The sequence below is a fragment of the Gadus morhua genome, chromosome 8 (assembly GCF_902167405.1).
Source record: "Gadus morhua chromosome 8, gadMor3.0, whole genome shotgun sequence".
Taxonomy (NCBI): domain Eukaryota; kingdom Metazoa; phylum Chordata; class Actinopteri; order Gadiformes; family Gadidae; genus Gadus; species Gadus morhua.
The window spans coordinates 29416972-29442528 of NC_044055.1; the positions used below are offsets into that span (position 1 = coordinate 29416972).

The 25557-nt window shown below is 44.3% G+C and overlaps 2 protein-coding genes across 2 annotated transcripts in view; one reads left to right on the plus strand and one right to left on the minus strand.

Annotated features, from left to right (window-relative positions):
• Positions 1 to 339: 339 nt before the first annotated feature.
• LOC115548167 (complement factor H-related protein 1) lies at positions 340 to 16472 on the plus strand. Its single transcript, XM_030362586.1, has 6 exons — positions 340 to 496; positions 610 to 789; positions 959 to 1129; positions 1453 to 1611; positions 14773 to 14829; positions 15278 to 16472. The coding sequence occupies exons 1-6, from the start codon at positions 427 to 429 to the stop codon at positions 15448 to 15450; spliced, it is 810 nt and encodes a 269-aa protein (XP_030218446.1). The 5' UTR covers positions 340 to 426; the 3' UTR covers positions 15451 to 16472.
• Positions 16473 to 16640: 168 nt separating this feature from the next.
• Positions 16641 to 25557, minus strand: part of cdc73 (cell division cycle 73, Paf1/RNA polymerase II complex component, homolog (S. cerevisiae)) — a 45236-nt gene continuing 36319 nt past the window's right edge. Inside the window, exons 14-17 of the mRNA XM_030362584.1 lie at positions 20142 to 20303; positions 19695 to 19795; positions 17534 to 17675; positions 16641 to 17436 (exon numbers count right to left, since the gene is read on the minus strand). Coding sequence (XP_030218444.1) covers positions 17400 to 17436; positions 17534 to 17675; positions 19695 to 19795; positions 20142 to 20303 — 442 coding nt within the window. The 3' untranslated portion in view covers positions 16641 to 17399. The remainder of the gene's footprint in view (positions 17437 to 17533; positions 17676 to 19694; positions 19796 to 20141; positions 20304 to 25557) is intronic.

Consider the following 25557-nt stretch of genomic DNA (forward strand, 5'->3'; position numbering starts at 1 on the left):
CCCAACTTATTTGTTTTGCAGGCACTGTTTACTTGCTTGGTTAAACAGCTGGTTAAACCTTTGCACACTGGTTTCACAACAGTTGTCGTAAACTCATGTTTAGTTGGCAAATGTCTTGTCGCGTGTGTATATGTGTTTTTAATAACATTAATATTGCTTCTCTTCCTGTCACCAACTGCTCTTCCCATGTGGCTTCCCAAGCTCACATTTGTTCTCCCCTTCATGTTTTATGAAGGGAAGCTGCCTCAGCCCCACACCTGCAAGCAGCAGTTAGACAGGTATCTCTGAAGCCAGGGCCTGGCTTCTCCTCTGGGCTGCTATGTCAGGGTTTACGGCCATCTTTCTGTTTACCAGTTTAGCAATGATTAACTGCTATGCTTCTATAATAATCCCTGGGCTAAACCAAATCTGCATTTTGAGCACTGAATGGAAACCAAAATGAGCTTCAGAGATTTTGCTGTTGTTTTTCTGATTTGGGTTCCTATGGGCGTAAATGGTAGGACTGTTTGATTTCATAAGTCATTGTGGAGTTACTGTTTTCCTTTTGAATATTACAAAATAAATGTAACAAGTAATGTTGTGTCTCTGTGTTTGTCTAATTTGTTTTAGCCTTAAGGTGCCCAGCTCCCACATTGGATCATGGCTATTTTCTCCCTGACAAAAAATCATATGCAGAGAATGAGGTTCTGTTTTATGCTTGTGATACTGAATTTAAACCTGATCAGGAGGAGTGGTGGGTGGCAACTACATGTACGGCTGGCACATGGAGCACTGTGCCTAAGTGTATAGGTATGGCAATTTTTGGAAGCTTCCAAAAATTCCACCTCCTATCAGATATGTCTGGAATGGACCCGTAGCCATTGAGATGTTTAGGACCCTCTGGATTCTAAATATTGATGGTCCAAAATATTTTGTGCACCAGTGGAATGTGAGAATAAATTTCCTGCTTCATTTTCAGCAAAAGATCATTGCATTTCTCTGATAATCACCCACGGTGAAATCCAGGACAAGAGAGCAGACTATGTGGCTGGGGACATAATCTCGATAAATTGCCAAGAAGGATATCACTCTGAACATCCTCAACAAGTTTGTTCCGATGGAATGTGGGCCCCACAACCCATCTGTAAAGGTAAATCGAGGATCATCAACAGGAATCACCATTTTGTAATATAAGTAGAAACCAGAAAATGACATGAGTTGGTTTAAATTAGACCAGCTATGCAAATTAGAGATATAGATATACAGAGGAATATAATTTATAGATATAACAAATTGGCCTACGACAGCTAATTTAAATATACAAAACCATTTTAAGCTAGGCCTAGGACAGTATCGCTTCAGCTATATTGCATTAATAAGGGCCCACAATGTAGCCCAATGAAACATTTACCATTCAAATGAAATAACCACCCAACATATTCATAACACAGTCATATCTCTGTTCCCTTAAAGAAAATCAATGTGGAGTTACACCGCAAATACTGAATGGTAAAGCCCAAGAGAGGGGGAAGGTGGTAACGTACTCATGCAGCACCGGCTACGTGCTGGTGGGTGTTGCGACTGTGGCCTGCCTCAGCGATGGACGATGGTCTGATCCTCCAGCTTGTGAAGGTTAGGACAAAACCATTTCTTCTTGTAGGGATGCTGAGAAGAATTTTTGAAAAGATTTTGACCGCTTGAGCAATCTATTTAGTTTTTCCTACCATAAACTGGTAAAACTAAATTCACCTCATCTATGTTTTACCGCCGTTTATGATGGCTCAGAGGGACTTGCATCGGGACCAAGACAAGTCGGTCCTCACAGCATGTACCAGCCTACCTAGCAACCTAATCATACACTCATGTGGTGGCTTTCAGCCAGGTTTAGATAATTCATTCCCCCATATCCCACCACTTGAACTGTATGCTCTGCACGTCAAGCAAAGTGTTGCATATAAGGTAAGTAAGTACAATTTATTTTTAAGGCATTTAAATACAGTTTTCACTGTCCAAATTGGGTACATAGTGATAAAAAAAGCATATAAAAGAACACCGACACCTTTATATACCTAAAGTTTATTTTAAAAAGGATAGTACATGAAAACATAAAAATAACATGCCATAAAAGGGGAGGAAAGGCCAGGGAGAAGAGGTGTGTTTTGAGCATAGATTTAAAACTAGTGACGGAAAGAGCGTCTCTGATGGAAGGCGGCAGTTCGTTCCAAAGGCGGGGCGCAGCCACAGCAAAAGCACTGTCACCCCTGTTTTAATGTAGTGCGTTGAACATGCAGGAGACCAGTGCTACATGATCTAAGGGACCTGGGAGCTGAATAGTGGTTGATGAGCTCTGTAGTGTAGGGTTGGGCCAGGCCATGGTGAATGGGCAATCAGTGGAGGGATGCTAGGATGGGGGTAATATGATCCCACTTTCTAATATGATCCCACTCAGCAGCCTTGCTGCTGAGTTCTGGACCAGCTGAAGGCGAGAGAGGAGTGATTGAGGGAGTAACCCTAGGTAAACAAAAAAGTATGACAAATTATACTTGAATAGCAAAGGTAATGGTAGACCTCCATGTTTAATGAGAAGGAACATTCAAACCTTCCCTTACAAACCAGTTGGTGAAGTGTTAAGGATGTAGTTCGCTTAAAGGAGGGACGTTGACTCAGTTAATTGTTTAGTAATGTAATAATTAGCAATTAATTAATACAAATTGGTGCATTAATGCACATTTTTTTAAACTTGATTTTGAAAGGTTTTGACCACAGAATGTCAGCATTCATACAAGCAATCATTTTTGTTTTTAGTTCCACTTACTTAACATTAAATTACACTTGCAGTAAGTGACTGCTTGCTACAATTGCAGTAAGTGAAAGCCTGTTTACAATTCCCAAATCTGCGGTTCTAATTATTTGAATTTAACTACACTTGTAATAACAGTTGGTTTACAATTGTACTAATTAACTGCCTGTTTACCATTCCCAAATCTTTGGTGTTCCGTTAATTTCCTATTCAACCCACACTGAGGCCCCGTCCACACTAACCCACACTAATGATGTACAGATCTGAGCTGTCAGTTAAACGCGTTATTAACGGCGTTAACGCAAACCAAATTTAACGTTGTTAAATTTTTATTTATTTTTTTGGCTCAAAACAAAGAAGCAGTAGCCTGACTGCTATGTTCAAATGAAATTTGTTCAAAGCAGTCGTTTAATTGCACTATAGGCTCTTTTTTTTTTGAATTGCACTATAGGATGGGGTGCTTTCGCACCCCATCGTCTTCCCGACGGGTTACCCAGTGCCCCTTGTTCCCACCTGTGCAGCACTTTTTTAGTGCTGCCGGTGGGGACCCTTCTACCCTGAAGGCCCCGGTGAAGTCCAACACGGATTTCACTAACGTGGAAGGGTGGGCCGATACTCAGGCGAGGGATGCCTGGAGCCTCCCCTGGCAGCGCTTCTCTGTCCGGGCGCGGGATGGCTCCCTAACGAAAAGCCGCTGCCCCCCGACCGCCTCCAGAAGCAGATTGTCGGCCTAACGGACAGGGTGTTCGTTTGTGCCTCAATCTGCGGTCGACAACATCGCCCTGCTCTCCTCCGCCATGGTCTCCTTGCGGCTGACCGGGAGGCCTACGGCCCGGAGGAAGCCGCAAGATGGCTGGCGGTTTCCGGCTTTTCCAGCGCCATCCTCCAGCTATGCCAGCCGATAGCCGTTTCGGCCGGCCGGCATATGGCGTGGGCGACTATGATTCAGCGAATCATATGGCTCTCCCACACTGCGGTGCCGGAACGGGAGCGGGCCAGCCTGGTCCAGGGTCCACTATTTGGTCCCCGGTTCTCCGAGGTTCTCACGCACCAGCAGTCTGTCCGTGAGAATCGTTCCCGGTTCGGGGCGATTCTCCGGAAGTTGGGAAGTTCCGGAAGCTGGCTCCGACTTTTTCCTTCCCAAATAAAGAAAAAAATTAAGACCGAACGGCAGTAAATGGTACCCAAATAGCGATATTCCTTAGGCCACCTGCGTCCTACGCTTGTGGCGCGTTCCTCCATGTTGCCTCTTTCCCCCGCTCAGCCCGGTGGCTGTAGGGTGGCGGTCGGATGGCGTGTTCACATGGCCTCTGGTTCACCTGCTTCTAAGAAGCGGCGATCCTTGGAGCCTCGTGGACGGATCAGAGACTCGTTGCACGAGCCCGTGGATACGGCCGCTTGTACCGGTCTCCTGGTTCCCCACATTATAGGTGAGGAGAGGGGTCCGCGCGCTGTGGCTACAGCCTGCGGACAGCGCATGCGCATAGGTGCGGCGGCCGGACGGCTCGCTCCCTGTTCAGCGGTCACGAGCGCAACGTCTAGACAGCTCGTTGTTTTTACAGCGGCTGGTTCTGGTACGTCTCCTACGCTCGCTGAGCCTCCTCCCTTTCATGGGAAGCCCCCCTTGGTTCACACGCAGTGTGGAGGCGGTAGGGGCAGAGGAATACGGGTTATTCCTGGACGGTCTTCCTCAGCTGTCGGCTCGCCCTCTCTCCAACCGCTATGCGTGTTGGCAAGAGCGGTGCGTTCTGCCATCGTGGTTGGACACCACGTTGAGATGGGGCCATCCCATACAGTTCAAGCGTCGTCCCCCACCCTTTATGGGGTTGGTGGAGACCACGCTACGGGACCCGGCTGCGAGCACAGCTCTGGCAGCAGAGGTGGCACGTCTCTTGGTAAAGGGGGCCATCACTGTCGTTCCCCCCCACGAGTCTCACCTAGGGTTTTATTCCCGCTACTTCCTGGTTTCCAAGAAGTCAGGGGAAAAGAGACCTATTCTGGATCTTCGCGTGTTCAACAGATTCGTTGCCACGAGGAAGTTCAGAATGCTCACTGTCGGAGCGTTGTTCCGGTGTTTGAGAGAGGGCGATTGGTTCACATCCCTGGATCTCAAGGATGCTTACTTCCACGTCCCTGTTCGGCAGGCGCACAGTTTCTCCGCTTTGCCTTTATGGGGATGGCATACGAGTACCAGTGTCTGCCGTTTGGCTATTCCCTGGCTCCGCGCACCTTCTCGAAGTGTGTGGAGACGGCGTTGGAACCGCTCAGGCGTCAGGGAAAGAGGATTCTCTTCTACCTAGACGACCTGCTTATTCTGAGCAACTCAGAAGAGACTGCGAGAAGGGACACCATGTTGGTGATAAACCATCTCTCCTTCCTGGGTTTTGCCATCAACTGGGAGAAGAGCTCCCCGCTCCCCAGCCGGCAGACAGTCTACTTGGGGCTTTGCCTAGACTCAGCCACCATGACTGCGATGCTTTCGCCTCCTCGGCGAGACGCCATCCTGTCGACGCTCTCCCGTTTTCGCGTTCGCAGAAACGTGACCGCATCATGCGCCTGTTAGGGCTGATGGCAGCTGCCCACCCCGTGGTCCCCCTGGGTCTGCTTTTTATGCGCAGACTCCAGCGGTGGTTTGCTCGCCAACGGTTAGACACCAGGCGACACAAGCTCAGGGTGCTCCTCGTCCCCCGTTCGGTGTCGGCCAGACCTGGAATATTGGAAAAGACCCTCCGCCCTTCTCAGGGGTGTTCCCCTGGGCAGGGTGGCGTCCTACGTAGTGGTCTTCACGGACGCCTCATTGAAGGGTTGGGGAGGAACGTGCTTCTCTCACTCGGTCGGGGACGAGTGGCGCACGCCCCCTACAGCACACATAAATGTGTTGGAGCTAGACGCTGTGAGGAAAGTGCTGTTGCATTTCTTTCACCTGGTGCGTGGCCGCCACGTTCTGATAAGGACAGACAGCGTGTCGGCGGCGGCGTACATCAACAGACAGGGGGGAGTCCGCTCCCCTGCTCTCCACCGAAAGGCGGTCGAGCTCTGGCTTTGGGCTCATCAGTATCTCCTCAGTCTGAGAGCCCTGCATATCGCGGGCTCTCTTGTATGCGTTTCCCCAAACTCCAGCTGATCCTTCCTCTTCTGGAACGGGTCAGACAGGAGAGTCTGTCCCTGATATTAGTGGCCCCGGAGAACCGTTCAGCTCTGTGGTTTCCAGAGCTGGCCGCGCTCTCGCGGTCAGCGCCGTGGCCAGTACCGTTCAGGCCGGATGCGTTTTCAAAGGCCCACGGGACGGTGCACCACCCGCCCGATGTCTCGGGACGGCTGTTGGTTTGGCTCCTGAGAGGTTGATTCTGCAGGGCAAAGGTTTGCCTGAGACGGTTATCAACACTATTCAGAGCGCTCGTGCGCCTTCTACTTCTTCCCTCTATGCGGCGAAGTGGTGCGCCTTCTCTAATTGGTGTGAGAGGAACCACGCTGTCCCATCTCAATGTGAGGTGGGAAGCGTGCTTTTGTTTCTGAAAACCTTATTGGAAAAAGGTTTGGCCTTCTCCACTATCAAGGTCTATGCGGCAGCCGTTTCGGCTGGCCATGCAGGCTGTGATGGTGGACCGATCTTCAGCCATCCACTGGTCATGAGATTCTTGCGTGGGGCTAGACGGGTTAGGCCTGTTTCACGCGTGCTTACACCACGCTGGGATCTCCCCACCGTGTTGCGCGGATTGTCCAGGGATCCTTTCGATCCTCTTTCTCAGGCCCCCTTGGATGCCTTGTCATTTAAGACGGCACTCTTGTTGGCCTTGGTTTCTGCCAAGCGGGCCGGTGAGCTAACCGCTCTGTCTGTCAGCCCGAGTTGCTTGTTGCTAAAACGAGGACAGCTCCTTCGCGTTGCTCAGACCTAATCCTGCGTTCCTCCCGAAGAACATTAATAGTTATTTTCGGTCGAGGGATATTGTGCTTAAGGCTTTTCACCCCCCGCCTCATTCTGATGAGGCGGAGGCGGAGTTGCATCTCCTGTGCCCGGTTCGGGCGTTGGCTATGTACGTGAATCGCTCGGCCGCGGTCCGCTCCACACAACAGTTGTTTGTGTGTTATAGCGACGCAAGCAGGGGCCGCGCTCTCTCTAAGCAGCGGCTTTCTCGCTGGGTATGTGAGGGTTTGCTTAGCCTACTCTCGGCAGGGCTTGGCGCCACCGTTGGGCGTTAAAGCTCACTCCACACGGAGCGTGGCCGCTTCAACGGCTCTACTCAAGGGCGTTTCGGTGGAAGACATCTGCGCGGCTGCGTCTTGGTCTTCCCCCGGCCCCTTTGTCCGTTTTTACATGTTAGACATGTCCAGGGGCTCACTCGGCAACTCTGTGCTAGAGTCCGGGACCCCTTTTAAGGATTAAGAATATAGACATGTTCTTTAAAGCGGCGTGGTTGGATTTCCTCTCGCCTGCTGGCGAGTTAATAATAATAATAATACATTTAATTTAGAGGCGCCTTTCAAGACACCCAAGGTCACCTTACAGAGCATATAGTCATCATACATTTTTTAATAAACAAGACATTGTGTAAAAATAAATAAACATAAGCAATAAGAAATAAATAAAACAAAAACAAGACAAAACAAAAAAAAACAAAAAAAAACAATCAAAACAGTGATCAGTTAGACGTTGTGTGCGAGTTTGAACAGGTGAGTTTTGAGTTGTGACTTGAAGGTTGTAATGGTGTCTGATTGTTTTATGTGTGGGGGGAGGGAGTTCCAGAGCCTGGGTGCTGAACAGCTGAATGACCGGGCACCCATTGTAGTGAGTCGTGATGTGGGGATACATAGTAGTCCAGCAGAGGTTGAGCGGAGGGAGTGGGAGGGAGTGTATTCTTGGAGGTCGCAGAGATAACTGGGGGCTAGGTTGTGGAGAGCTTTGTAGGTGAGGAGTAGGGTTTTGTATTGGATACGGTAGTGTACTGGGAGCCAGTGAAGTTGAATGAGGACAGGGGTGATGTGGTCAGATGATTTGGTGCGGGTGATGATCCGGGCGGCTGAGTTCTGAATGATCTGCAGTCTGTTGATGAGTTTGGTGGGGAGTCCGGTGAGGAGGGCGTTGCAGTAGTCTATGCGTGATGTGACAAATGAGTGAACTAGGATTTCAGTGCTGGATTGGGTCAGTGATGGGCGGAGTCTGGCGATGTTGCGGAGGTGGAAGAATGCAGTCCGGGTGATGTTGTGAATATGGGGTGCGAATGAGAGGGTGTTGTCCAGGATGACGCCGAGGCTCTTGACTTTGGAGGAGAAGGGTACTGGGAATCCATCGATAATTATGAGTGGAGCTGGGGTGTGTTGTGATTTAGTGAGGGAGGATTTGGATCCGATGAGCAGGGCCTCGGTCTTGTTTCCATTGAGTTTCAGGAAGTTCCTGCTCAACCAGCTCCGGATCTCTTCCAGGCACGTGATGAGGGAGGTGGGGGGGATGGCAGCGGTGGGTTTGGTGGAGATGTAGACCTGTGTGTCGTCAGCGTAGCAGTGAAAATTGACCCCATGGTGACGGAGGAGTGTGCCCAGCGGGAGAAGGTAAGTGGTGAAGAGGAGTGGACCCAAGACTGACCCCTGGGGGACACCCAGTGAGACACCTGAACACCCAGACTTGTGGTTGCTTAGTTGAACAAATTGTTGACGGCCGGTGAGGTAGGATGTAAACCAGGAGAGTGCAGCACCAGTGATCCCAATACCAGCTAGGCGGTCCAGGAGCAGAGGGTGGGAGATGGTGTCGAATGCTGCGCTGAGATCGAGGAGGATGAGAATGGTGAGTAATCCAGAGTCGGCTGCAAGATGGAGGTCGTTGGTGATTTTGACTAGGGCTGTTTCAGTGCTGTGTTTTGGACGGAAGCCAGATTGGAACGGTTCGTGGAGATTGTTAATGTCGAGGTGGGACTGTAGTTGTGCGGCAACCACCCTTTCAAGTGTTTTGGAGATGAAAGGGAGATTGGAGATGGGCCGGTAATGGTTAAGGTCAGATGGGTCAGCACCAGGTTTTTTCAGGATGGGAGTGATGGCAGCCAGCTTGAGAGTGAGGGGTACAGTACCAGTAGTGAGGGAGGAGTTAATTATGTTGCTGATCATGGGGGAGATGGACGGAAGACATGCTTTGACAAGGGAGGTGGGAAGAGGATCGAGCTGACAGGTGGTGGTTTTGGCTTTGCGGATGAGTTCTGAGACGGTCTGTTCTGTTACTAGGGTGAAGTCAGAGAGGGAGCTGATGAGAGTTGGACTTGATTACCAGTCTCACTCTCCCACCTTTTTTCAAATGAAAAACAGGCTAGAGGTTTTTCTATTTGCTCGCCAATTTTCAGGTGGCTTTGTTGCCAGTGTGGCACTCCCGCCGTTTTTTCTTCTAAAAACGGCCGAGAGAGTCCCCTAATCGGAGAGCCGGATTCTGTGGCTCCGCCCCCGGTAGTAGCGGACCTAATGGAAACCGTGTTGCTCTGGTTTTTCTTTTCCTTTTCATGGGTTTCATGAAGCACGGATTAGAGCCGGAGTCTTTACACTCACTTTTTTTCTCCCTTGATCATTGCCTTGCTTGATCTAGGAGGAATTCGTTTTTTATTAAGCTGTTGTGTTTTACACTTCCTTGGCTTTTTTGAGTCTTAATGTGTTCTGGTGACTTAGGTCGTTTTGACTGGGGTCCAGCAGGAGTACATTGATCGGGCTCCGCTCGCAGCTTCACCTTAGCCCATAAGGCGAAGCCTAGACGGCGTAGCCTACATGAAATAGAACGATAGTTATGTTATTATAACTCTAGTTCTATGATTGTAGGCGTAGCCGTCTAGTTTCCCACCTGCTGTACCCTCCAAATGCTGAAAGAAAAGCGTGGAGGATGAGCGATGGTATACACCGCGCTATATACACGATACCGTGGGAATTGTGGGCGGTGCCCACGCTGATAGGTGCATAGTTTGAATTTTCACGGGACAAGCCCATAAGGCGAAGCCTAGACGGCTACGCCTACAATCATAGAACTAGAGTTATAATATAACTATCGTTTTGGTTTTTGCGGCGCAGATAAGAGAAGGAAGATTCTACGCATGCGCTCAGACATGGCGGTGTTGCGTGATAGTTTATCACAGCACCACCTAGCCGCCTGAAATGCTTACCCAATCGAATTCCACACACTTTTGCGTCGCCGTATGCACGCAGATTTCCTCCCGAAAACGCTTGCCTAAACGCGGAATAAAAAGTGAAGACACAACGCCACTTTTGCGTCATCTCTTCCGACCGTCATGTAAACGGAGAATTCCGACACTGAAAAAGATGCTTTTCAAAAACGATCGCTGAGGTGGATAAATCTGAAAACACTGGGTTTGCGTTGTAGTGTGGAGAGGTACGGAGGACGGAGGCTTTCAGAAACGATGACGTTCGGTTGCCATGACAATGCCATGACGCTGCAACAAGCTTGCGCCCGAGACCGAGACGCTCATCAAAAAATGGCAGGTGAATTGCAAATGATCATTTCTCTGTACAATGTGCTTATTTATCTCCAAATACAACTCGACATATTCTCTCAAACATATTCGTTAGTCCAACGCCGAGGGCGAGCGCTGTACTTGCTATGCTTAAAGGGGTCCTATTATGCTTTTCAGTTTTTTCCTTCTCCTATTGCGCTTTACATATGTTTTGGGGTATATAAATGGTTGGCAAAGTTACAATACCATAAAATTCCCACCAGGGGGAGTAAATGACTACCGCAAATCACTGTTACCGAGCTGCCTAGAAACGGCTCGTTGGGATTCTCTCCGCGGCTTTCTTTTACTTCCGGTACATGGTGACGTAAGCATGTACTTTTGCTGAGAGTCAATGGGAGAGCGTCATCAACTTTTGCTGCGTTCCTGGACACGCTTGGGTCGGGGGGAATGGATAAGATTGCAAAATAGAGTTTGAGTAGAGAAGTAGATGGACAGAAAGACATAATACCATTTATATATTATCTATAAATTATATATATAAATTATACATAAATTATATATGTATAGCCTATATATATATATCAGTGTTTCCCCTATAGGCCTATGCACCTAGCAGCGGCGGTACGCCGTGCTGAAATATGACCGCCGCTGCTGAATTTCTTTTTTTAACTAGAGAAGAGGAGAGCTTCATATTAACGGAGGAACTTCCGCAGATTCTGAGTTTGCGGTTCAATAGATCATCAGTGAAACATCGTTGCGACACAATTGAGTGTAGTAACCGTGAGAACCAGCTACAATATTGTTTTCATCCAAACGAGCCGTCTTTGGCGAACGGTGAACTGCATTGGCTTCTACGAGCAGTCGGCTTTCAGCCGCGAGCTTAGGGACCGTCTGCAAAGTGCAAAACTGAAAACGACCACAATGGTAAAATTTCAATAGCGTCGCCATTCTTCTTCTAGAGCCCCAAAACTTGCCTTAGCCCACCCTATCGTTTCGTCGTCAAATCTAATATTAAGAGCTGTCAAGCGATTAAAATATTTAATCGTGATTAATCGCATTAATGTCATAGTTAACTCTAATTAATCGCGATTAATCACAAATTATTTTTCTATGCTAAATATCCCTTGATTTTTTTGTCCCATAATTCTTCTCATTTTAATTCTCTTATCAACATGGTGAAGTGCATCGGCTTGCCTTGTGCAAATTATTTTTTATTGATAACAACATTGGCATATACACTGATCAAAACAGGACGATACAAAAAAAGAGCCTATAGTGCAATTAAACGACTGCTTTGAACAAATGTCATTTGAACATAGCAGTCAGGCTACTGCTTCTTTGTTTTGAGCCAAAGAAAAAAAAAAAAAATATATATATATTTTTTTTTTATAAAATAATTGCGTTAATCGCGCGATAACATTTTTAACGCCGTTAAATTTGGTTTGCGTTAACGCCGTTAATAACGCGTTTAACTGACAGCTCTACTAATATTCTACCGTTTTTTTTTACACAAGCAATGAGAGGATGGATGCTGTACACTAATGAACAGGCTCAAATGGGCTAGTGAAATCGAGCGCAACCTTCCTTCAGGAATCTCTAACCTCAGATTGGTGGGTGGGCGTCTCCTGTTTGACAAAACCAAAAATGCAGCACGAGCGCACCTAACATAGTTTCTGCTGTTTTGTCTGTCAAAAAGGCTAGCTAGTCTTTATCAGAAAATCCACGATTTCCAGCTGTGTTATAACATGACCTGGTAATAATAATACTATAATTTTAAAACCTTGACATAATCTGTCAGATGTCTATTAAATGACAGTTGACCACAAGACGATTCTATATATGCCTCTTCTTGAATTGCTTCATGTTTTAGTCGGCAGAGCCTTGTAATGCTGCGTAGCATGATAAGCATGATTAGGTGCAAGGAGCAGAAAAATATCAAATATATGTTGATATGGGTGCTAATTTTCTGTTGAAAAAAAATGCTGGCATTAGTTTATCAGCTGAGGGCGTATTCATTGCCATAACAACGTGAGCTAATCAACAAGTACAACATGTTCCAATAGACTCAGGCAAACGCCCTCAGCTGATTAAAAGTGTCAGGGGGGTCGTGAGCGGCAGAGGGGACTTAGTGTCTTATGTATTTATTTATTTATTTTAATAGGTTACTTATTTTATTTTAAACTTAAGACCAAGGGTCAGAAGTTTTACAAGAATTTTGATCTTACAAAGTCATGACAGAGGGTCTTTATTCATGCTTGAAAGATGAACATGTATTATTTTTTTTGAAAGGGAATAAGCTGATGAAGCTGACAAGTGACCAATGTTTACTTTTTAAAAATATAATTAAATGCAAACCCCAGTGAATCATTTGCTCTTGTTTCTCTGTTTTGAGATTCACACAGACTTAGCAGTCTTGTTTAAATGTTACAAATTGAGTTAATAAAATGAAGTTGGAAATAGTTTTAATTTGTTGCAGATGTTATCTCCGTTCATTTTATTAATCTAAATAAATAAATATTAGCAGGTTCTCAATAGTAGGCTATTTCAATTCAGGGAGGGCGTGATAAAATGTCTGTCTCCTAGTGGGGGAATGAAAGAAAAATGATTGAGAACCACTGGTCTAGAACATTTTGTACTTGTTGATTAGCTCACGTTGTTATGGCAATGAAAACGCCCTCAGGGCTCTTTATGGTCTTACTGGAACCTTAATTTTTGAAAAATATATCTCTACTTATTTCTAAGAAATTTCCTTTTAGCAAAAATGTCAACATACATTTTTTTAGCAACATTTTCAGTAGCGTCGCCATTATTGACTCTAGAGCCCCAAAACTTGTTCAATAGAGGCATGGCCTATTTATGCTCCTACTACAACCTTTGTGATGGGGAGAGGGGAGGGAGTGGGAAGATGCATTGGTTTGAGGCACAGACCTTTTCGATTGTTGTAGTATTTGGGTTATGGGATTTTAATGTATAGGGTGGTTGTTGATATAAATATATTTTGTTAAATAAATATAAATAATGTTTTTAAAGATTATACTTACACATAGAAACCTCCCGGCAGGGTGCGCTTTGCGAGCACACAAAAAAATTGTGCGCGAAAAAAATAAAACATTTCCCCTCTGCTGCTGCAACTCCATCCTAGGGGAAACACTGTATATATATACATATATATTAGAGCTGTCAGTTAAACGCGTTATTAACGGCGTTAACGCAAACCAAATTTAACGGCGTTAAATTTTTTATCGCGCGATTAACGCAATTATTTTATAAAAAAAAAATAATAAAAAAAATATATATATATTTCTTTGGCTCAAAACAAAGAAGCAGTAGCCTGACTGCTATGTTCAAATGACATTTGTTCAAAGCAGTCGTTTAATTGCACTATAGGCTCTTTTTTTGTATCGTCCTGTTTTGATCAGTGTATATGCCAATGTTGTTATCAATAAAAAATAATTTGCACAAGGCAAGCCGATGCACTTCACCATGTTGATAAGAGAATTAAAATGAGAAGAATTATGGGACAAAAAAATCAAGGGATATTTAGCATAGAAAAATAATTTGCGATTAATCGCGATTAATTAGAGTTAACTATGACATTAATGCGATTAATCACGATTAAATATTTTAATCGCTTGACAGCTCTAATATATATATATAATTGGTAAGGTGAGTTATAATATATAATTGGTGAGTTATAATATATCTGTGAGTTATAATATATAATTGGTTAGGTAGCACCGAAGCCATAGTAGACAGAGTGACAGATTGCCTGAAATGACGTCAGCAGCAAGATTCTAAATGCCTCAAAATTCTAAGCAACAGGGTGTTTCACATAGGGGTTGTAATACTCATAAAAGTAGGAGAAAAAATAATGCGCTAGACAACCCTTTATTGTGGTAAATCCATTCTATGAGGTCAAACAAATTAAATAATAAACAGTAAAAAATGGCATAATAGGGCCCCTTTAAGCAATGGGAAAAAACGCAGACGCCAGTTCAAACCGTACTTGGAGCGGCGTTAAAAAAAAAAAAAAAAAAAACTCACCTTTGTACTTTTGGTTTGAGTCATATTTTTTGCTTGTGAGTGAAAATTATTGGCCAGCTGATCAACTGCAACTATCAGATGATCGCGCGCCTGTAATCGAAACAGATAGGCGTGGCGGGAGTCGCGTAACCATGAAAACAACTGTTTATCAAAATAATTTCAGTGTGGAACGTGGATGAAAAACATTCCGAAAACGATAGTGTGGACGTAGATCATTTTCATTGCGGATGTGCGTATTTGCATTTACCCGGGTTAGTGTGGACAGGGCCTGAGTGAGACATTTAGAATTATAGAATTTTATTTTAAATCCATTCTTAATGGATTTAAAATATGTTAAAAGTGTGATTAATCGCGAGTTAACTCACAAATACAATGTGATTAATCACAATTAAAAAAGGTAATCGTTGCCCAGCCATAGTAATAATGTCTAAAAATGGAATTGAAATACAATTATTTAAAGTATAATGTATTTGCTACAGTTGGAATAACGACGATTTAATCTTTGCATTCCAGCCAGGGGAGGAGGACGAGATGAGACGACTACTTTGCCTAGGAGAGAGGAAGTGCCAAGTAAGCTGGGATTTACTATCTTGAATTTCTATTTTGTTTCATTTCATGACTTATTTGACAATACAAATTTTAAAAGGGGGCATGGAATCAAGGACTGGAACCAGGCACGGTAGTGTCAGCTTGTACCGTCCAAAACATCCCAACAACCACTCAAAGCCAGCCTTAAAGCCCTTACTTAATCCACTAGTTCACATAACAGAAGATATGCTCCTTTTCAGCCAGCGGTAGATGACAAACTTCACCCAGATCCTATATGCTCTAGTCTATAGTATTAGATATACAGTATGAATTATAACAGTAACTCATATACATTATATTTGGGTACGAAAGGTAAAAAGGGGACCATGTTGGTCCCATTTTGGTAATTGATGGGTTGATATTTATTATTTTTAATGTTACTGTGAAGTTTATTCATGAGTTGTATTTTTATCTGCTGATTGTTTTAAAGTTGAACGATGTGGCGCCATACCAGTAGTGCAGAATGCAGAGCCGGAGATATTTGCCTGGAATGTGCTCTACAGGTGTAATCGGAGCTACAGAATGAGAACTTCCCATTCTCGGATCTTCTGTTACACGGACGGACTTTGGACCACTCCACTTCCAGAGTGCACATGGTGGTGACAGTGAGGAATACTAGGATCTACTAATAGAGCTGTTCCTTACTGTGGAGGAGAAACATGAAACTGTCAAATTATAAAGTTGTAAATGACCTTGAATATTAAATGGTCCCGTCTATAAAGACCTTTTTAGAAATCAAGACCATCCATAAAATAATCTACATATGAACTTGTTCTTGTCCTCATTAGGTTGTAGCAATTACGAATGAGAAGTTTGAACCTTCTCAACTTAGCAACATGTTTAGTTTGAATTCATTCTGCATTGCATCTAGTCCAAAACTGGCTTACTAAAGGACCCCAATTTGTAAATGGCTCTCAAAAGCTATGCTTTAGTAAAAATACATCTTATTCAACATACATTTTTTGGAAAATGAAGAGCTTGATAAAACCATTGAGGCTTGTTGCAGGTGAATGTATGGAGATCTTTTGGCTGTGGCCTTCACTTTGCTGTGTGACCTTGACTTGGCAGTATGATCTTCACTTGCCTAAAGTAAAAGTGGAATGTGTTTTGTTTAAGGCTTGCTGTAGGTGAGGATATGAAGAAAATTTGGCTGTGACCTCCACTTAAGTCTTTTGAAAGCCGTTTATTATCAAACATATTAAAATACAATGGTTACTAAGCAGTTTTAGTATATGCTACACCTGAACCTCCTAGGATGGAGCAATTTGATTGGTTCGCTATCTCGGGAATATTTGGCAATATCCCATGATTGAGATCTGAAACTCGGGATATTGTGACGTTCGTCTCGTCACACAAACAAAACAAAAACTCTAATAAAGTAAAATAATCCCGGCAAAAAGTGTTATCTTGTTTATTTTTGGAGTGTTCACGTGTAGTTTATACAAAAACAATTATTCACCTCAGGCTCTGTGAATAGTGGGGAATAGCCCCACTTTTCACTTCGCCTTCAGCAAATAATTGTTAAATGTTTGCCATTTGCTAAACCCATCATAGAAAATTATGGGCGTGATGATGAAACGTATGATTACATCTTTTTTAAATTATTAAAATCCAGCCCAAAAATACAATTACTGTGAGAGACACTGAATTCCGCTTTAAGTGACAACTGGGATAAATAATTGAGCAGAACAAAGATGTGACGACTTCCCTACAGGAGCCCGGTCTCCCGGCCGTCAAGTTCAACGTCACCATCCAGAACTTAATTTGACCTTTTAACAACACACAAACACACATCCTTTTATCAGCCTTTATTGTCCATTTTATGTGGTCATTTAAAGCATTACTGTCCAGCTTCAAAGAACAATTGGGTGAAAACACATCGAACAACTTGCAGCGGCCATTGCATGACCAATTGCTGATCTTAAACCTTGAACAGACTGCAGTTATGAGGCTTGATAAATGCGGTCGGACCAACGTCTTCTTTCAGTGTCAAAAGAACGACAAAAAAAATATTTTACTCAGACCTTTGGCTCTGAGAATGATCATATTTACATTCTAGCAACAACTATCCCCCCCATGGTATAAATCCTTAATGTGTATAAAGAGAATCCCTTCAATTAAATCTGACCCCCTCCCCAAACAAATAAAAGAAACTGAAGAGCAATGCTTTTCATGTGGCGATTCAAAATACAGACCAAGCACGGCGACAAGGGCTTTAAGTTCCTCTGTCGGTCGTCTCTCTGCATTTCAGAAAAAAACTAAATGCAATCATAAAAGACAATCTAGGTTTTTCTCCTGCCTCTCAAACCACTGCTGGCTGTAAAACATCTGCTGGTCTGAGCGGAAGGACTCCTCCATATAAAACAGTTCAAGTGGATGTACCAAAAGAAAAGGAGGGCTGGGAGGGTGGTCCAAGCATCCTTCAACCCTGGAGCCTCCACCAGCCCAGCCGTGTGTGGAGGGAGGGGGGGGCGTCAGCACACTGGGAGGGGCGGAGCAGAGAGGCGGGAGGAGAGGAGGTCCTCCGTGGACGTTCACGCGTGACTCTGGCCTCAGAAGCGGAGGTGGGCTTTGTGTTTAACCAGGTATCTATTCAAAAGAGGACAGTAGAAAAGTACAAGCCCTTAAAACAAGTGTGCAAATAAACCCCTAACAAACAAATGGCAAACTCAAAGCACAGACTCACCTGTCAAGCGTTTCCCAGAAACGCAGGAAGACGGGCCTGTCCAGGTGGCGTCTGTGATGGCTCAGCTCCAGGACCGTGACGTCCCACTTCTGCACATTAGGGTCCGTCTTCGCCTCGTCATACTTAAGATGAAAGGCGCGTACTGCAGACACATGAGGAACTCATGCAGCAATGGCATTTATCCATGGGCAGTAGGGCTTTGACTTTTGCCCAAAAATCATATTCGAAGTTCGTTTGTTTATTAATATTCGAATATATTCAAATATTTATTAATAATATTTGACCATTAAATGCCTTCAGTAAGACCTGGGCTGAATCCGAATACGTAGTACATACTATTTCTGTTCAGTGTCTACTATTTGACCGTACTACACTTCACAGTGTAGTACGGTCTACAGCTATGCGTAGAACGCCTCTGAACGCTTCCGAACATCGCCGAAACTCCACCGGATGTTTGGAGATGACGTATCTCCTCTCAGATGCCGGCAAAATTACCTTGATAAGTTACCTGTTTTCCGTTTTGTCATCGTTGCTATTAAATAAAAAATGTCTCTTTTTACTTAATTACTTACTTTACTTTTTTACTCTTTTTAATGTCTCTTTTTCGCCGCTTTCTACGAAATCTTGCTAAGCCGCTATTGGTTGTGTCGGGTCAGCCATCTCTTCTTCGTTCGTTACCAGACTCCGGTTGCATTGTGGGATACCGTAGTGACCTACCATTGTATACTGTGTCGGTAGTACGCATTCGGAAACATTTTCCGTACTACACAATGCGTACTGAGTAGTGGTGCAACGGTTCACGGGTTTCCCGTGATCCCTACGGATCAACCATCACGGTTCGGGACGCAAGTGATCCGCGGATCGGCTGATAAAAAAAAAAAAGTTGTGCGTAGACGTGATCAGCACATGTTTAGAGGACAATTCCGGTATTAACACCATCATCAAGTATCGTAGCGAAATACAGTTTCTGTTGTGTTTTATTTGGCGTTCCGTAAATCCCATTGAAACGTAAACCGGAACCGGACGTGTTTAGGTTTGGTTGTAGTCTTTTCGCTCGGTTCCCCGTATCAACAGTAGGGCTAGAACCGAGCGAAAAGACTACAACCAACCCCCTAGCAATGAGCAATGAGTCTCCCAACCGAAATCAATGGATTTACAAAATGCCAAATAAAACACCACAGAAACTATTTCGCTACCAAACAAAAAAAAAGAAGATAAGGATGTCTGCATTGCCTTGGGAGAGTGTAGACCCTAAACTCTCCCCAGGCAATGCAGACATCCTGAATTGTAAATCCATGGTTAGGGATTATTTACTATCCTATCCATGTTAAAAAGAAGAAGGAATAATGCCTCAGATTGCACATTTTTTAGATATTGACCATGCTTAAAGGAAGCAGGATTATTACCTAATTTTTCACTTTATTTTGTTTTTACATAGTTGAAGTTTTTATTTAAAGTCACATTTGTCTTGTTATCTTCATTGTTGTTGATCCGAAAATGATCCGACCCGTGACCCGATCCGAACCGTGAGCTTGGTGATCCGTTGCACCCCAAGTACTGAGCATTCGGAAGCACTATATTTCTGGCGCACTACAAAATGCATACTATAAGTATGAGTATTCGGATTCAGCCCTGGATGGGCTTTGTGAGGTTTGTTTACCGGCGTTGCTATGGTTACCGTTCTTGCGTGTTCCAACGGTTTATTAGGTTTCTAATAAATCGCTGTCTAATCAATACTTCATTCACTGCCTCTTCCGTGGTCATCACAATATTATGAATAGACTGCGTCGGGTTCTCCGACGTCTCTCCCTCTTGGCCTGCCCATAACAGGTTCGAATATTAAGGGCTGCCTAATATTCGTTCGAATTTTGATTTATTTTTTGATATTCGAATCACGAAGTTCGGAGTCAAAGCCCAGATGGACAGCATCATTGGTCTTTTAGAAGATGCTTTAAAAAGCACTCGTGTTTAACCACATGGTAGAATATGCACTATTTCATACAAAATCAGTTTGAGCCCTATGCCATCCATTTAACCAATAAGCGGGGCAAATAAAGTAGATGGTGGGTCCACTCTACGTGAAGGTGGTAATATGAAGGTTTATCAAGGCCAAGCATATTTTCCAACCGAGTACAATATGTTTAAGAACGAAACTACTTACTTTTGGCAAAGATGTCCACTGGAGATCCGTCAGGCAGCAGCCAGGGCCAGCCTTTGAACTGCCAGGCTGGCCCCTGCACAAACACAGCCACCACGCGATCCCTGCACACAGAGAGTCCTCATTTAACCAACGGTCACTCAACACTTCACCCAAGGTGATAACAACCTGTCATTAGGGAGCAGGCAGGTCTCAGCGTTGGGGGATCAAGCCTCAGAGCGTCTAGTTAGCCAAAACCCCTCGGCCATTCCAGCCGACAGCCCCCACTCAGACCAGAGGGGGGGGTGAGCCCCCACTCAGACCGGAGGCCTCCCCGGTGACCCAGAGGGGGGGGGGACTGAGCCCCCACTCAGACCAGAGGCCTGGTTCTGACCGATGTGCAGACCGCACGTTTGTGAGAAGGGAACACGAAGTCAAAGGGTAATAGAGGAGCGAAGTGGGGTGACGGACCAGTCGTGCGGGGCCAGCTTAAGGGGCTGGTCGATGACACGGTAGGGCACGGTGACGCTGAGCGTGGCTCCGCCCGGCTGAACCTGGTCCTTGCGTCTCTGGAGCAGCATCTCGTTGTCCCGCTGCAGGCCCTGCTTCTTCTTCTCCTCCGGTGTCACAAACCTGGAGACACGTGGTTGTTAGGGCCTGCTCAGGGGACCGCAGCATGTACACTTACATTAGCATTTACATTTCGGGCAGACACTTTTTTTCCAAAGCGACTGACGAGTACATTTGTCAAAAGAAAGTGAAACAAGACTATATTGTTCATAGAACCAAGTTCCAAGCACTACCAATCGCTAGGTTAACACATTGCCCGTGTACAAAGAGGATAAGATGCTACACAACTAAGTATGACATAGAATAAGAGCATACATTGAGTGCCAGGATTTACAGCATACTAAGTAATAACCACAACCAGCCCCCACTCCCGTCCCCTTGCAGCACAGCTGTGTAGCATACGTTAAAGGATCAGTAGCAGCGCTAAATCGTCTGCATATTTCACTGACCCTGATTGGCGGATTGACTGTCTGCAGGCTACAGCTAGCCTAGCTTATGATTAATCTTAATACAGCGTTGAAATGCACAGCTTAATCCAATTAAAGCCATAGTTTGACTATACTCCTAAGTACATGGTTCTTGCACCATTTTTAAAGTCAAATTCAAGACTTTTTAAGACCAACACATACATATATTAAGACCCAAAAAATGTCTGAAAGATTATTTGATAGAAAAGGGAATTTATTGAGTCACTTATACACATCAACCGTAGCCGTAGTACTAGCAGTAGTAGTACTCTTGCAAAATTATCTCGGAAGCGCGCGGACACGACGATACGCGAACACATGAACCCACCCGTGTCACCCATAATCACCCATGTCCCGTCGCTTAGCAACCGGACACGCTGGGGTTGATAAGTTACCGGACTACTGTAACTACTACGCAGTGATAACAAAGACATGAATCGGGAAATAAATCCACCGTCCTTGACAGCGGTGAAGTTTGGTGTGCGGAGTGGACCAAATGCGAACTACTGCAGCTGCTCTAAGTTAAACCCCAAACTAATCGGAATAAGTGTATTCATGTCGATTATGGCGGACTACACCACCTCTTCTGTAGCCGAATAAAATTATATTCCGAACAGATAATTGTATTCCGATTGAGGCGTATATATGATCCTTTTCTATTCCGATTGAGCTGTTCTTCCACATCTATGTGGATCAGATGTGTCCATGTAAACACGGCTGACAGCGCGCGCGCGCACACACACACACACACACACACACACACACACTTCGAATATCAAAAAATAAATCAAAATTCAAACGAATATTAGGCAGCCCTTAATATTCAAACTTGTTATGGGCAGGCCAAGAGGGAGAGACGTCGGAGAACCCGACGCAGTCTACTCATAATATTGTAATGACCACGGAAGAGGCAGTGAATAAAGTATTGATTAGACAGCGATTTATTAGATACCTAATAAACCGTCGGAACACGCAGGACCGGTAACCATAGCAACGCTGGTAAACAAACCCGCGAAGCCCAATCCAGGTATTACTGAAGGCATTTAATGGTCCAAATATTATTAATAAATATTCGAATATATAAATATTAATAAACAAACAAACTTCGAATATGATTTTTTGGGCAAAAGTCAAAGCCCTACACACACAATTTAATTAATTTAATGTTTGGAATACTTACATTAAAATGATCCAGCATGAACTGTGATCCATAGTACCGCGATATGACATGACTGTCGCGGTGTCGTCCGTGGGCCAGTACCTCACATGGATATCCATCTGTTTTCTTTTAGTGGTTTTGGTCACTCTCATCGAACATGAGGACGTACTGTTTATCGTTTACGCAGCGTGACAGCTCTCTTTTTATGAAATATGCAATGCCGTATTTGGCAAGATAGGCCGTTTTGTTTTCACCACAGGTGAACGACTTCGCAAACTCAGAATCTGGGAACATAGCAGCCAAGACGCTACTAATGTCCTCGTTCAATTTGAAGGAATTATGTCTGCTCACTGTGTGGAGAACCCACAATACCTCCGCCTTCTGGGTTTCTGGTGGCAACACAAAGCCGGTTAACGCCGTCTGATGTGAAGTACTAGCCACGGATGCTGAACTTTTCAGTCCACTTCTTTCAAATAATACAGGCACCGCTAGCTGCCACGGAGTATCGGACATATTTCTGCGACCTCATGTGGGACTCAAGAGCTTTTGCTCCCATGGTCCCTAGTATGAATGCCTTTCGGGATAAACGACACCTTGCCTCCTAGTCACCTGCCTTCTCCAACCACCCCCGAAACTTATCCTCCTCAAACCATTTCTCATTGAATTTGCACCGTCCCATCCTGAAAGTAGCGCAAGTTGGCCTAATGATGTCAACCGTCACTAGCTAAAAGTAGCGCGAGCAAGCTAGCCTACTGATGATTGATACAACTCCTGAAAAAGCCGTGATTAAAAGACGGACTATGTGATTTGTTGTGTGCGACAATTTCCCCTAGTCTTAAAAAAACCTCTGCAAAATGTAATACCTAGAGCAACTTTAAGACAATTTACGGCCTTAATTTCACACAAAAAAAATTAAGACTTTTTAAGACTTAAATTGGACACGCGGGAACCATGAAGTATACACGGCGGTGAGAAAATGGTGTCATGCCCCGGTACGATAGGTGGCGCTGTACCTATTTCAACTAGTGGTAGAAGAGCCACTGGCTGACCTCTTTACGTCACCAGCAACAACAAACTCAGGCGACATTCGAGAAAGATGTCATCAGTAGACAGCTTGATGTTAAACTATGATTATTATTAGGCCTACATATCATATAGATACTTTAATAGTGGAAAATAGCTGATCACCTATCCCCCTGATGTTAGGTGTCATGTGGCGCCAGTGAGTGGGTTCACTCTATTTCTATCTGATGTACTCTCTGAAGACAATGCTGACATTCACACATGTGCATCATCTCTGTTTGTGTATATAATAGTATATGTTCAAAAGGCACAGTTGTGACCTAGAAAACATGAGAATATGCTGACATCCACACAGTATGACCCAAAAAAACAAGCTATGCACATCAATAATTGATGAAAGTCCAACTTTGTATTGTGTAATGATTGGGGATATAGGGAGCAGGACGAGAGTCATTCTGCAGTGTCTTTGCAAACTCACTCGGGTTCGTTGTCTCTCGTATGCGGGTTACAATAAACTCTCCATCTTTGTTGTCCCGGACTCTCCGATTCCTCTTGCGTATAGCTAGTTGAAGTGAATTAGATAAGTCGCTAATAGAAATCTACGACAATTTCTCTGACGCTCCAGAGTTACAAGGCGGAGCAGCGGGAGGAGTCAAGCCGGAGGAGTTCGCATACGACCAAGAGGTCATAACACTGGAGCGTCAGAGAAATGACATGGACCCTGACAGCTGTCCCCAATACGGCAACAATCCCTTTCTCATCCATGTCACGTTTCAATCTGGATTTCATAGTCAAAAACTAAGTCCCCCCCAATTCTTCTCAACCATGGGCGAGATACCCCCACTACGAGTCTTTAATTGTTGTGGAAGTACCAGAGAGTCGGAGAACCTGACGCAGTCTTTAAGATTCATAATATCAGAGAATATCCCCGTCAGTTCGGCCGCGGCACAATGAATGAATAAAGATCGTAAACAAAAAATGGAAAAAAAAAAAAAAAAATTGAGATGTGCCCGAAATTAGTACTTTACAACCTTGTTGATGAGCAACGTTAAGGAAAACATATGCTTTTTATTCAGGCTTGGGTGATATCAAAGCATAGTGTGTACTGAATGCATATTGTAGATGATGAAACACTACATTGGCACAACACCGGCTTCCTCCATCTTCTGCGCCACCTTTTTAAATAAATCGTTTCTCGTTTTCCGATGGCGACAACAATAATCATTTAAAGAAATAATTAAAGATTTATATTTATAAAGAAATAAGAATTATTTATATGACTATGCGACAACAACACGACTACCATCTTTGCTGGTTGCTGGTTCGATCCCCGGCTTCTCCTAGCTGAGTGTCGAGGTGTCCTTGACAAGGTACCTTGACTGATGTCGTGATGTCTTCCAGCTGTCTTCTACAGCTGCTGGATCGACAATTGGGCCGGTCCAGCAACTCCCAACGGCTAGCCGTTATAAGGAGCATATAACTAACTAACTTCCAGCCCAGGAAAAGATCGAGCATTCGCATAACGCAAACTCTGATATGATATACGATGCTGGTATACATGCAGGTAGAATACCGACTATTAACGACTTATCTAGGTGTTCTTATCCGATTTTGGGTGTCCCTTCATGTACAGATTTTTGTGCAAAGTAGATCAGATAAAAGGTGTTTACATGCATTTTACAAGTCCTGTGAGGTCTTATTCATTTATTTACCCGATTATGACTCTCCATGTATACGTGCTGAGTGTAATTATCAGGGCCCGGTTTCCGGATAACGTCCGCTCGTAGCGCTACGAAGACTCCTACGTTTAGACTTATCAAACTTGTTTACCTCTATAGGCGTGGTTCCCGAACGGTCTCTTAGGAGTCTTCTTAGGAAATTCTCTTTACGTCGTTCGCACACAGCGCTGTCCAGAAAGAAATTGCTGAAATCGAGTGCTCAGAGTTTGATTTTCCATTTCATGCACAGGTGCATGCACAGCGTTCTAAAGAATATTGCAGTCTTTGCAAATAATACATTGCTTGAAATCCTTCTAGTAGGCCTAAACATTTATTTAACCATGGGCAAACATACTAGCATAGCCTACACTGATTAAAAACGAAAATATAAAACAGCGGAGGAGATTGAGGAAATTACACCCTTAATTACATCTGTCGCAGCCGTTCAAATTAGGCTATTGATTTTCTTTTTAAAAAGGTGTGACTTGACTACCTATAGGGGTCGTGCAGGCTTTGCGCACTGCCCGGCCAGTGTGTGTTATCAGGTGAAAACTAAACGTCAAAGGAAAGAGGCGGTGGTTGAAGTATTTCGACCACTTATTGCGTTCACTCATTGCTTACAATGGTTTATTCGTTTCCCAGTATCAATACCTTAATTAAGGAGACATTTTTTGTTCATTTTTGTTTTTTAAAGTAAATAATATTCTTTTGAAGTCTTTGAAATTATTGAATTTATTTCGTGCTTGTGGGTTTCCAGCAATTATTTTCTTCATGAATGACATAAACCGATGGGTGAAAAAAAACACTGTCAATGTGGCAGTTCCATGCGCAACAGGGATTTCTAAATGTTACCGTGGTGGCGACTAGCATCAGGAGCTGAACCATCACTACGGTAGAGCTAAGAAAGTTCTACGAGAGCTTCAGACCAACCTTACCAACGAACGACTTAC

Coding starts and splice junctions, on each gene's coding strand:
- LOC115548167 (XM_030362586.1), top strand. CDS start 427: ATGGAAACCAAAATGAGCTTCAGAGATTTTGCTGTTGTTTTTCTGATT. Junction 790..958: donor CACTGTGCCTAAGTGTATAG/GTATGGCAATTT, acceptor CTTCATTTTCAG/CAAAAGATCATTGCATTTCT. Junction 1,612..14,772: donor TGATCCTCCAGCTTGTGAAG/GTTAGGACAAAA, acceptor TTTGCATTCCAG/CCAGGGGAGGAGGACGAGAT.